Source organism: Anguilla rostrata, chromosome 15, assembly GCF_018555375.3.
Source record: "Anguilla rostrata isolate EN2019 chromosome 15, ASM1855537v3, whole genome shotgun sequence".
Taxonomy (NCBI): domain Eukaryota; kingdom Metazoa; phylum Chordata; class Actinopteri; order Anguilliformes; family Anguillidae; genus Anguilla; species Anguilla rostrata.
The window spans coordinates 5037099-5050754 of NC_057947.1; the positions used below are offsets into that span (position 1 = coordinate 5037099).

At 45.6% G+C, this 13656-nt stretch overlaps 1 protein-coding gene across 8 annotated transcripts in view; it reads left to right on the forward strand.

Annotated features, from left to right (window-relative positions):
* LOC135241338 (oxysterol-binding protein-related protein 6-like) overlaps positions 1-13592 on the forward strand; it is a 109645-nt gene extending 96053 nt beyond the window's left edge. For 7 of the 8 annotated variants that reach the window (XM_064311612.1, XM_064311606.1, XM_064311608.1 and 4 more), the window contains 8 exons: positions 1013-1150; positions 1658-1721; positions 2065-2143; positions 2652-2796; positions 3747-3891; positions 4287-4413; positions 6486-6608; positions 6721-13592. In XM_064311612.1, the coding sequence (XP_064167682.1) occupies positions 1013-1150; positions 1658-1721; positions 2065-2143; positions 2652-2796; positions 3747-3891; positions 4287-4413; positions 6486-6608; positions 6721-6829 (930 nt within the window). In that variant the 3' untranslated portion in view covers positions 6830-13592. The remainder of the gene's footprint in view (positions 1-1012; positions 1151-1657; positions 1722-2064; positions 2144-2651; positions 2797-3746; positions 3892-4286; positions 4414-6485; positions 6609-6720) is intronic. The other variant, XR_010325974.1, reaches the window with a different exon arrangement.
* The last annotated feature ends 64 nt before the right edge of the window (positions 13593-13656 follow it).

The following is a 13656-nucleotide window of genomic DNA, read 5'->3' on the forward strand; positions in this document are numbered from 1 at the left end:
CTACGAGTGCATGGTACATCCCTAACTTACGCCACCCCTATGAGCGCATGATACATGCCTAACTTACCCCACCCCTATGAGCGCGTGATACATCCCTAACTTACCCCACCCCTATGAGCGTGTGGTATGTCCCTAACTTACACCACCCCTACGAGCGCATGGTACATCCCTAACTTACACCACCCCTACGAGCACATGGTACGTCCCTAACTTACACCACCCCTACGAGCGCATGGTACGTCCCTAACTTACCCCACCCCTACGAGCGCATGGTACGTCCCTAACTTACCCCACCCCTACGAGCACATGGTACATCCCTAACTTACCCCACCCCTACCAGCGCATGGTACATCCCTAACTTACACCACCCCTACGAGCGCATGGTACGTCCCTAACTTACCCCACCCCTACGAGCGTGTGGTACGCCCTAACTTACCCCACCCCTACGAGCGCATGGTACGTCCCTAACTTACCCCACCCCTACGAGCGCATGGTACGTCCCTGACTTACACCACCCCTTCGAGCACATGGTACATCCCTGACTTACACCACCCCTACGAGGGCATGGTACGTCCCTGACTTACACCACCCCTACGAGCGCATGGTACGACCCTAACTTACACCACCCCTACAAGCACATGGTACGTCCCTGACTTACACCACCCCTACGAGCGCGTGGTACATCCCTGACTTACACCACCCCTTCGAACACATGGTATGTCCCAAACATTTACCACCCCTACGAGCACATGGTACGTCCCTAACTTGCACCACCCCTACGAGCGCATGGTACGTCCCTAACTTACACCACCCCTCTGAGAATGCAGAGACTTAAATATCCAAACCTTGCAGCTATATTTTCAGGCGTATTTATTAAATTATTTGTTCTTTTAAAATACAGGTATTATTTCGTATTATACAGCTGTGGGCATCTGAGATGTGGTTCTTTAAAATGAGGTCATATCCTCATGTTTGCTTTGCTTTGTTTCGCTAATGAGTCATTCTCCTCTAGGTGACTGTTGCTGCTTTTGCAGTATCCGGATATTCGTCCACCTACTACAGAGCTGGAAGCAAGCCATTCAACCCCCTGCTTGGAGAGACATATGAATGTATACGAGAAGACAAGGGACTATGCTATTATTCTGAGCAGGTATACAACTACACTCTGCCACTTACCATACAGAGGTACTAGATATTGTATGCTTGATTACTTCTAAGTGATCAGTTGAAAGTGAGAAAGTTCTAGATTAATTGTTTTTCTTATTGGAAACACAAATTCAGATCAAGCAACTGACTGAACAAATGAAGTAATTAAGAGCAGAAGTTGGCCTGAAACAGATCCGTGGTTGATGTGCACCCCTGCCATAAAACCGTTCTATATTTATTAGTGCTTTATATATATTAAAATGATATTTTGTTGGAATTCATATTACAGGATTAGTGTTCGGGCTGCATATAGTGCTGCTAAGTGGAGCCCTCATACCTCAAGGCGCTGGTGCTGTCACAGAAGCATTCCCACAATGCCCTGCTCTGCAGATACATTAGTCTGTGGGAGTGCAACCTTTCCTCTCCTTCTCTAGTTTCTCCACCCATCCCCCTCTTCCCTGGGGTGGAATTACTCACAGAAATGTCTCCCTGTGTGACTGTTATTTTCCAGGTGAGCCACCATCCCCCCATCTCGGCATGTCACTGTGAGTCCAAGAAGTTCACCTTCTGGCAAGGTACGTCACCAGACATTTCAGAACGTAGACACATTGAATCGATATTGCCGCAAATACGCTAGCATGACAAAGTATCAAATATGGCATCTTGAAAATGAAACAATTAAGGATTGCCACTTTACAAGTATTGATTATTGTACAGCTAAAGTGGTAATGGATGATGTGTTAAACCTTTCTACCGCAGCGTAGCTCTTTGTGCTCCCACCCAGCCACAAAGACGAGACCCTTGTTTGTTTTATCGCACTGCAATTTCATTAAACGGGAAAACGGTTCTCTGAGTGAGCTTGACTTTGGGTCCATTTTGGCTCCAGAACTGACTGCTGTTTTTATTCCTGACTTTCAGATATCAGGTGGAAGAACAAATTCTGGGGCAAATCCATGGAAATCTTACCCATTGGGACGGTCAACGTCATGCTTCCAAAGTAAGATAGCCGGGCCTCCTGTTCCTTCCGTCCACAGAGTGCTCACTTCTGTATAGAATTTCTCCTGTGGTCCTTCAGCGGATGCTTTTAGTCGATGTGATTTATATAAAAGCTTTACACACGGTAAGCAATCAGCACAGTCTGTTCAAAATCTTTCCCGTAAAGGCGAAAGGGAAGATTTCACGCTCTTCTCTCCAATAGAAGCTCCGAACTGATAAAGACCACTGTTATGCTAATCAGAACGTGCATCGGGCATTAGTTCTCTTTTCGTGAAACTATCTGTTCACAGCACAGTCTGATCTACACACCGGCCATAACCGTGGTTCTTCCCTTATTCTCGATAATCATAAACTTCAGCTGGATAGGAGAATATGCATCACTCTTTTAATTTCTTTTAATCATTTGATTTGGTGTGTAATTTCCTCCATGTCTTACTGAAATGGACAGTGGCAGCCTTCTTTTGCAGTGGGGTTTACCTTTGTCTTTCTGTCTGTCGTTGGGTCACCAGGTATGGCGACCTCTACGAGTGGAACAAGGTCACTACCTGTGTACACAACATTCTGAGTGGGAGACGGTGGGTGGAGCACTATGGAGAAATCACCATTAGGAACAGCAGAAGCGCCACCTGTGTCTGCAAACTCACCTTTGTCAAGGTGAGAGCTCCATTGTGCACACCAACACCAATGTCCAGCTGCAGAGAAGTATTATTCATAAATCATGGCACGAGCGTATGTCTCCGCTAAAGCTGTTTGTGTCAGTTGTAAGTTTGCTGGGTGCACTGATGCTAGTAGATATGCTGTACACAGCAGTGTTTCTCCTATATTTATGTTACACTGCTTTGAATGTAGTGTCCTAAATTACATGAACTGCACCTTTAAGAGAAGTATGTGCAATCGGCTAGAAAGGTATTCTGTGCATGCAGCCCAAAAAAAGTTTTTATTTTTTTGTACTGTACCCGCTCTTGCATTTATATGATGTCCTCAACAGTAAGCTAAAACATGAACTTTACTGAACTTTTGTAGAGAAGTCATTACACTTGCAGCTGACAACTTCTTCAAACTCCACTAAACTGGACTGGAATTCAACTGGAATTCCAGATGATTTGACCCTTTAACTAGCAGCTGTATAACTCAATTAACGGGTTAAGCATACAGCAGATGTAGGGGTTTTACATTACATTACATTACATTACAGGCATTTGGCAGACGCTCTTATCCAGAGCGACGTACAACAAAGTGTATAACCATAACCAGGAACAAGTGTGTCGAAAACCCTAGAGAGAAGTACCGGTCCAAGTGCAGGGAACAACCGCATAGTTCAACTTGGACCCTGAAGGTTAAACTGATTAACACTAACACAACGAGAACGGCAACTATGCAGTCTATGGAAAAAATACAAGCAGTAGTTAAGACAGTTAATGCACCTAAGTCACATACGAAACAGCTGCCTGAAGAGGTGAGTCTTCAGTCGTCGCTTTAAATGGGTCAGTGTCTCAGTTGTTTTAAAGAGGATTGGATCCCAGGATGTGCTCTCGCTCCTGCATTTGGGTCAGAAGTTCAGGAGGTTTGTGCTGTCTCCCTGTTTGACGCCCGCCGTCTCTCAGGGGAACTACTGGAGCTCCAATGTGAACGAGGTCCACGGCGTGGTGCTGGACCAGGAGGGGCGGACCGTGCACCGCCTGTTTGGGAAGTGGCACGAAGGCCTGTACTGTGGTGTCCCGCCATCCGCCCGATGTGTCTGGAGGCCAGGTGCTGTGAAAGACTCTTGAAGGGATAGTTCACTTCCTGGAGTGTTAAAGGGATAGTCCACTTCCTGGAGTGTTAAAGGGATAGTCCACTTCCTGGAGTGTTAAAAGGATAGTCCACTTCCTGGAGTGTTAAAGGGATAGTCCACTTCCTGGTTTTAAAGGGATTTTTCATACTTCTACTGGAGTAGGTCCTTAAAGCTCCAGGATGTGAATGAAAGACTTACAGTATCCAAGCAGAAAATGTCATTTTTACTGCTGCTGTAGTTTTAGAATATCCTTCCCAGAAATGCTGAATGTGAACATGACTGTGTGATTAAACTGGACTGTGTGGTTAAACTGGACTGTGTGAGTAGTGCTTTGATTGACACTCTCCCTGTTGCCACGCCCTCTCCACAGGCTCCATGCCCCCCGGCTGTGAGCTGTACTACGGTTTCACCCGCTTCGCCATCGAGCTCAATGAGCTCTGCCCGGAAATAAAAGACCTGCTGCCGCCCACCGACGCCCGCTTCCGACCTGACCAGAGGTACCGACCCGCTAACAGGGGTTCCGACCCGCTAACACACCACCCAAACCTGCAGAGAGGGGTACTGACCCACTAACACACCACCCTAACCTGCAGAGAGGGGTACTGACCCACTTACACACCACCCAAACGTGCAGAGAGGGGTACTGACCCACTAACACACCACCCAAACCTGCAGAGAGGGGTACTGACCCACTAACACACCACCCAAACCTGCAGAGAGGGGTACTGACTCGCTAACACACCACCCAAACCTGCAGAGAGGGGTACTGACCCACTAACACACCACCCAAACCTGCAGAGAGGGGTACTGACCCACTAACACACCACCCAAACCTGCAGAGAGGGGTACTGACACACTAACACACCACCCAAACCTGCAGAGAGGGGTACTGACCCACTAACACACCACCCAAACCTGCAGAGAGGGGTACTGACCCACTAACACACCACCCAAACCTGCAGAGAGGGGTACTGACCCACTAACACACCACCCAAACCTGCAGAGAGGGTACTGACCCACTAACACACCACCCAAACCTGCAGAGAGGGGTACTGACACACTAGCACACCACCCAAACCTGCAGAGAGGGGTACTGACCCACTAACACACCACCCAAACCTGAAGAGAGGGTTACCGACCCGCTAACACACCACCCAAACCTGCAGAGAGGGGTACTAACACACTAACACACCACCCAAACCTGCAGAGAGGGGTACTGACCCACTAACACACCACCCAAACCTGTAGAGAGGGGTACTGACACACTAACACACCACCCAAACCTGCAGAGAGGGGTACTAACACACTAACACACCACCCAAACCTGCAGAGAGGGGTACTGACCCACTAACACACCACCCAAACCTGTAGAGAGGGGTACTGACACAATAACACACCACCCAAAACTGCAGAGAGGGGTACCGACCCGCTAACACACCACCCAAACCTGCAGAGAGGGGTACTGACACACTAACACACCACCCAAACCTGTAGAGAGGGGTACTGACACACTAACACACCACCCAAACCTGTAGAGAGGGGTACTGACACACTAACACACCACCCAAACCTGCAGAGAGGGGTACTGACCCACTTACACACCATACAAACTATCTGAATGAGGGGTACTGAGTGTGGGGGTGTGGCTTGGTTACCTGTGCAGGTATGTGGAATAGGGGTTCTGAGTGTGGGGGTGTGGCTTGGTTACCTGTGCAGGTATGTGGAATAGGGGTTCTGAGTGTGGGGGTGTGGCTTGGTTACCTGTGCAGGTATGTGGAATAGGGGTACTGAGTGTGGGGGTGTGGCTTGGTTACCTGTGCAGGTATGCGGAATAGGGGTACTGAGTGTGGGGGTGTGGCTTGCCTACCTGTGCAGGTATCTGGAGGAGGGTTACTGAGTGTAGGGGGTGTGGCTTGGTTACCTGTGCAGGTATGTGGAATAGGGGTACTGAGTGTGGGGGTGTGGCTTGCCTACCTGTGCAGGTATCTGGAGGAGGGTTACTGAGTGTAGGGGGTGTGGCTTGGTTACCTGTGCAGGTATGTGGAATAGGGGTACTGAGTGTGGGGGTGTGGCTTGGTTACCTGTGCAGGTATGTGGAATAGGGGTACTGAGTGTGGGGGTGTGGCTTGCCTACCTGTGCAGGTATCTGGAGGAGGGTTACTGAGTGTAGGGGGTGTGGCTTGGTTACCTGTGCAGGTATGTGGAATAGGGGTACTGAGTGTGGGGGTGTGGCTTGCCTACCTGTGCAGGTATCTGGAGGAGGGTTACTGAGTGTAGGGGGTGTGGCTTGGTTACCTGTGCAGGTATGTGGAATAGGGGTACTGAGTGTGGGGGTATGGCTTGGTTACCTGTGCAGGTATGTGGAATAGGGGTTCTGAGTGTGGGGGTGTGGCTTGGTTACCTGTGCAGGTATGTGGAATAGGGGTACTGAGTGTGGGGGGTGTGGCTTGGTTACCTGTGCAGGTATGTGGAATAGGGGTTCTGAGTGTGGGGGTGTGGCTTGGTTACCTGTGCAGGTATCTGGAGGAGGGGTACTGAGTGTGGGGGTGTGGCTTGGTTACCTGTGCAGGTATCTGGAGGAGGGGCAGGTGGAGCTGGCAGCCTCAGAGAAGCAGCGCATTGAGGACCTGCAGAGGACCAGGAGGAAGTGCATGGAGGAGAACGGCGTGAAGCACCAGCCGCGCTTCTTCAGGTGAGCTCAGAGGCCCTGACCCCCGCCCGTGCGCTTATCTAAACACGGCGTTACAGGGGCACGGGGGTACAGCCCGACCTTCATCTGCCTCTCTCCCCCTCCTCCCTCACAGGAAAGTCATAGACTCCAGTCAGAGAGAGAGATGGGTCTCCAACAACACCTACTGGGAGCTGCGCAAATCCCCCGGCTTTAACAAACTGGAAAACCCTGCGCTGTGGTAGCATTCGGAAGTCTGTGCTCCACGCACCGTCGCTTCTGACAGAGAAGCTTCTCCCCGCGCACAGCTGTTTTAAAGCTTCTGACTCTACTCAGACACGCAGAAGGGTGGGCAGGGGCTGTGGGATTCGGAGGGAAAACACTGTTAGAGCAGGGGTTGTGGGGGAAGGAAGGGAAATCACAGCTAGGGCAGGGGCTGTGGGATTTGAAGGGAACTCACAGCTAGGGTGGGGGCTGTGGGATACTGGGGTAAATCACTACTAAGGCAGGGGTTGTATGATTTGGAGGGCAATTACCCCTAGGGCAGGGGCTGTGGGATTCAGGGGAAAATCACCGCTTGGACAGGGGCTGTGTGGTTTGAAGGGAAATCACAGCTAGGCCAGGGGCTGTGGGATTCAGGGGGAAATCACCGCTACGGCAGGGGCTGTGGGGATAGGAAGGGAAATCACTGCTAGGTCAGGGGCTGTGGGATTCAGAGGGAAATCACGCAAGGACAGGGGCTGTGGGATTCAGAGGGAAATCACTACTAGGTAAGGGGTTGTGGGATATGGAGGGAAATCACCACTCGGGCCAGGGCTGTGGGATTCAGAGAGGAATCACCACTAGGGCCAGGGCTGTTTGATTCAGAGAAAAATCACTACTAGGACAGAGGCTGTGGGATTCAGGGAGAAATCACTATTAGGACAGGGGCTGTGGGATTCCGATGGAAATCACCGCTGGCATCTGTGGAACACTGCAGCAGAACCTGCGCATCTCCCCGCCCGCGGAGCTACCAGGGATGCGGTTGTCAGGGAAACGGTGTACCCTGCGGATCTGCGATCAGCTGTTCCGGCTGCAGAGCATGACTTTGCCTTAAAGTGAAACTGCTTTTTAGAACACTTACAATATGGCTCACACGCAGTTTAGTGAAACTCCACTCCACCTCTCCAAGCAATAGGGCAGGGCCATTAGGCACCAGCACATACAGGCATTTCATGCATTTTTGTAGAGTGGCTTGTTATTGGTTAGGCTATGCTGACTTCAAACAGTGCACAGCGGAGTATTATCATATTCAAGAAAATAACATTTTAGTGAAATATCTTAAGCCATTAGTTTATCATGTTTAGGTGATGAAGTGTTCAACAAAGCCATTCTGGACAAATCTGACCCAGAGACTGCGCAGTACGGAAAAAGGGGCCCCTTATATGGTCATAAATCCGGGCTGGGTCCGGCTAATCCAGAAAGAGTGTCAGATATGCCCCCCCCCCCCCCCCAACCCTTGAGTGATGAGCAGTGACTAGGCAGTGACGCCAATTGTCCCTGATTGGTCCACAGAATATTAAAATATTGTCCAAATGACACAGTAACTTGGCAAAAGGGGAGACTTTAGATGAAGAAAAAACATGTATTGCAACTACATGTTCCTGTTGGAAAAAATGATTGCCTTTGTATTTTGACCACATTGTTACCATTGACGGCTGTAATCTGCGTGTTAACTTTAAGGGAAGGGGTTGAAAAAAGGAATGTTCTGAAAAAAAAGAATGTAAAAGGAATGTTCTGTGAAAAAAATAATAGAAATAAGAATGTTGAGTGTTTGGCATTTCCCTGCTTTTCTTTGTCTGTTATAAGCTCTACTGATGTGAGGATAACTGCACAGCATCACATTTAATTTGGGGTGAAACAGGCCCCAGTCTCACCTCTATGAGTTTAATTTGGGGTAAAACAGGCCCCAGTCTCACCCCTTTTGAGTTTAATTTGGAGTGAAACAGGTCTACGTTCTGCTTCTGCTTAACTTACTTCAGGTCTCTTTCGCTTCTAGAGTCTTCTAGTGCTGTTAACATTACATAAGAGCCACGGTGAACATACAGAAGTGACTACTGAGTATTACAGGCCACAATGTGTCAAATAACTGACGAAATTCCTCACTGATTTAACATTACCTTTACTTTGTATGCTAGCGTTTTTCTTTTTTATAAGGTGAACCGTCGTCAGGCAGGTCTTTAATCTCTGCATTATTTAAACTGGCTGTGACTTTAGACTTTCCCTGTTTCAGACAGAGCAGCACGGCCCGTGTGCTTCAGAGCTGCGTGTGCACCACGTTAGCACATCCGCCAAGCCCTCCGAGTATCAGGGACCGAAGCTTAATTCGTCAACCGCAGGAGGATCAATAATGTGATTGGTCAGATCATGCTGCGTTTCATTTTCACTGTTTATCTCAGTTTTATAATGGAAATTTACTGTTTTTACACTGGAGGTCTCGATCATGGCAGTGGCGGGGAGTTTACAAGTTAAATGCGCAGTCTGAGCAACGATTGCAAACTTGATAACATTCATTTGATAATCGCCCCAACAATAGTTCACAGAAAAGGATTGGTGTGTGCATGAATAGTGTGTAATTAATAAGAGCTTTATCATTGCTATATATATATATATATATATATTTCTTTTTATTCCTTTATTGTTCAAAACTCTGATACCCCAGCAGTGATTTCTGTGCCTTAATTTCTGCTTGCACAGTATAGACAGATTTTAATACGCCTTAACAGCTAAATTCAGCAGGTTTGTACTCCAAGATGACAGCTTTCAGAAGCTCCTAATAGGACAGGACTGGGACATGACTGGTCCGGCTTGCAGTTAGGTGGCTAAAACAATTGTAACCTGATCTGACACTGAAAATACACAACCATCTCCTCCCTGTTGTCCTGATCATTTTCACTGTAGTGCTGAAACATTACAGAATTCTAGCGCAGTGCCATGAATCTACTGACTACGCACACCACACAAAAACAGCCTCGTTTCAACTGTCGAGTTTTGCAAAGATCAAAGAAAAACATTTACTTTTTATTTTAAACAGGCCGGAGAGGTTTTTAAATTTTCGCTATGATGAGATGAGACACTGTGCAATACTGGTACAGAGCTTAATGCTTCTCCCTTTCGCAACTGTGGCTTTCCAGCAGAAGTCCTCCATAGGCCTCCTGTACAATCTACAAACCAGGGCTAAGACTCTATGACCCTGTGGTCACTGCCCCTGGAACTGTCCTCTGCTGATGCAGATTTACATTTTCAAACATGTTCCATAATGTCACACAAGATCAGTTTATGAACTTATGAAAACGAAATTGGATTTAAGAGAATACACACGGGCATTTTGAAAGATTGTGACAGGCTTTTGATCTTGAAGACGACATATCGTGTTCCGTGATGGGAGATGGCAGTGGTTTGGGTTTGCTCTCCGTGTGTGTGACTGGGCTTGGTGCAGTAACGCCTAGGGAGCGTAAACTGCATTAGCCTACCTTGCGGGGACCTACAACGCCCGCAGCGTTTACACTTGTGAGCTGTAAACACGATTCAGTTCTCATTTCAGAGAAGAGCACGGGTTTGAAAAGTTCAAAGTTCCGGTGTCACATTTCATGGTGCGTTAAATGCATGTGCTCAGGACACGGACTGAACGTTAAATGACGTACAAAGGCTTTTTTTTTTGTTATTTTGCTTTAATCTGACTGACTGCTGTGTTGGGCCGTCAGCTTCTCTGAATCCATTTTCAACCGGGTTTCTTCTGAAGTATTATTATCGAAGTACAGTTACACATTTACATATTTCCGTTAACACTGCACTGCTGCTGTATACTGCTTGTTCTAATAAAAACAAAAACAAAATGGTCTGGTGGACTTAATGCTTTTTCTGGAATGAAACTAAAGTGACTAAATAAAAACATCTCTTTTAGACTTCAAAGGTTTCTCTGCGTGGTTCTGCACACCTAAAATCCAGAAATGTTTGTGTTTGCAGTTTGTGAATGCGTATTATTTCACTGAAAATGTGTGAATAGTTATAACGTTCATTACATTTGGGCTTTGTGTTACGCACAGTCCTGTTCACCTGTGAACTTTAACTCAAATAGCTAGTTTCATATTCTGAGCACATTCACAGCATTCTGTTCTCTGATTACTAAAAATCACGTCTGATGAAATTAATCAAACGAGAGAGCGATTAATAAATCAAAGCAGGACTCAGATAATTGAAATACTCCTTTATTTCAGTAACAAACATATAAACACAACAAATGTAAAATGATCTTGAAAGAAAAATAAGCCATTTGTAAATAAACTAACTTATTTCAACATTACTGCTTTTCGGTCAGATTTGAAGCTTTCTGTGGTGACATTTTATGCTCGGTCTGCGAGAATATTTCGAAAAATATTCTGTTGTGCCCTGATGTGTTCAAAAAAATTTTTTTTGTAACTTAGTTCCGACTAAATTACACCTTTGTCAGATTCACATTTTTAAGGTAAAGTGCTTTCTTAACGGTATGTGAGACTTCAAATCTTACAGAAGAAATATGTTTTTTCCAATGTTAGAACAAAAATAAAACTACAGACAACCAACAGAAAACTACTGAACTTTGATTGTGGAAAATTGTTGATATTAATCTGGACAACTCTTTTCCATGTAATGTTAAGAGCAGTATACTATCAATATTTAAAAAAAAACAAAAAAAACTGCCAATTTAAAACAGGATAATCAGTTTACCCAATATGGGTAACAGCATATATTCTACAGCTCAAATATTCCAGCAACATATATACAAACCCAGCATTTAGAATTGAAACTGAATGGCAAATCAGATTAAGAAATCCCAAAGCAGCTGCTTTTAATTTAATACCATGCTACCGCTAAAGGCTAATGAAAAATATGCAATACAAATTATCTCAAGAAATATATTTTCGACATAAAAAGTTACACACACAATACATCTGTAAAAAAAAAAAAAAAGCAAAAAAAAAAATAATTCACTTCACCAATATATTTCACCAAACTAAACAAGCCGCATTCCAAAGCAATTCTGCCTGGTGTGTGTGAAAAGTTCAAATTCTGATAAAAAGCAAAAAAAAAAAAAAGAAAAAAGAATGGGAGTCAATGGGTGAGTGAATGCCAAATTAATGTAAATTAAATAAAATCTACAGTGCCTACAATCAGGATTTAGCCAAATGGACCTGGCCCCTAACATCACACAACAACCTGCTAAGTTCCACCTACTTCATGTACCTTTCAGCAAAACGTATTTAGCGTGTGCGCAACAAAACTTCATAACCGGTCAAGTGCATTTTATTTCCAGCTTGGAAAACTAGCCGACAGATCTTTGTCAAACTTGAGGCACTTGAAGAAAAAAAAGGTCCCGTGACAACTTTAGCCAGTTCAACCCACACACGGCTGGGAAATCGTACTTCTCAAAATCAAATTTAACAGAAACCGCGTGCAGCCACTGCGCCTGTACGACAGATGCGCCATTTTGTGGTGAGCTGTTCTTCTCTGATAGTGCCGATCATATTCCTTCGCTAGGGAAGCGCTGACCGTAAACGGCCCCACACTCCTCATCATTCACACGGAATGTTACACTTACTGGCAAACTTTCTGAGACTGCCACAGTTTAAAATAGTTCAGTTTTACTTTCCTAATTTTATTTTTTCTCTTAATGCAAATGGATGTAGGCCCAGAGGAGGACTTTCAATTGTGAAAACAACATAGGGTGACCTGGGAGTGGGATAAGTCTGCCTGCCAGGACCAAAATATATCCATTGTTGTCTGAATGAGTAAAAGTTGCAATAATATTAATATTTGAACAGCCAACTGTGTCTAAATCCTGGAAATCCCCAGTGTCAACAGCAGTTTCCCGCTGCTGGGAGAGCACTGGGGAGCTCTGGTGGACTCCTACTCTGAGCTCTGAAAGGTTTGATTGGGTTTAACCTGACTCAGCTCTATGATAACTGAAAATTGCGATTTAATGTTGTTAATAATGAAAAAACAAAGTTTTAGAAATAATAAGGCACACGCATTATGTACTGTGTCTGTTCTGAGCTGTGCCTCTGTGTATGCGTCTATCTGCTTGTATTTTCAATATATAATCTGTTGCAACCACTCTTCTGTTTGTTAAGCCCCTGCCAGCTCCCTTTAGAGAGAGGCAGCAGTACATCCCGCTCCTCTTATCACCAAGGCCAAATTTCATACCAGCAGGCTAGAGTCTGCATGACCCACACAGCCTAGGCTAACAACGCGGGAGTGGAAAAGTACTAGTGTGAAGGAACAAAGGAGTGTTTGCCCCTTAGAAAGTGTATAAATCAAACACAGACAGAAGCTTATTCGAGATTCGCTTCCCGAGCTCCTGCAAGAGCTCTTCAACTGTCTGCAATCTGCAGATATAATAAAAGGCTTGAAGCTTGACACAGTCTCAGTCTCTCTTCCTTAGATTAATAAACCGTCTTGATTTTCCACAAAATTATCAGAAGTGTACTTCTTGTGAAAGAAATGTGCTATTTGCTGGTGGTGTATTTGTGGGAGTACAAAGAAATAGCAAAGTTATTCTGCCCTTAATTAAACGTTAAATACCCGTGTAATTATAATGTGCCTTTGGAGCTTGGCCTAGCACCAATGCAGGGTCCCAGTACCGCACCTCAAGCCCGGTCTGGATGGGGTTAGTTTCACCAGTGGTGGTCAGGTGCTGTCATTTCTACCAGCGTAATTCAGTCATTTTATTCACGTGCGGAACGACAATATCAATGATTTTTACCAGGCACGCAAATAACAGTTCCAGCTGAAAAACCTCCAAGGTCCTCCGATAATTCTACTGCCGTCCGGATCAACGTGTCATTATTTGATGCAAATTACAACTATTTTGGGCAGCACATTTTTATAATGCTCTCCCATTTTCGGCTTTGTGTATTTCATATGTTTCATATATTTTTTCCATACATTGTTCGTCTTAGAAATAGAATATAAAAAAGTTGTACAACGTTACACGTGTGTTGTGTTGTGTTTTCTTCTTGATAGGCAGTAATGTGTGATGAATACATGCGGGAAC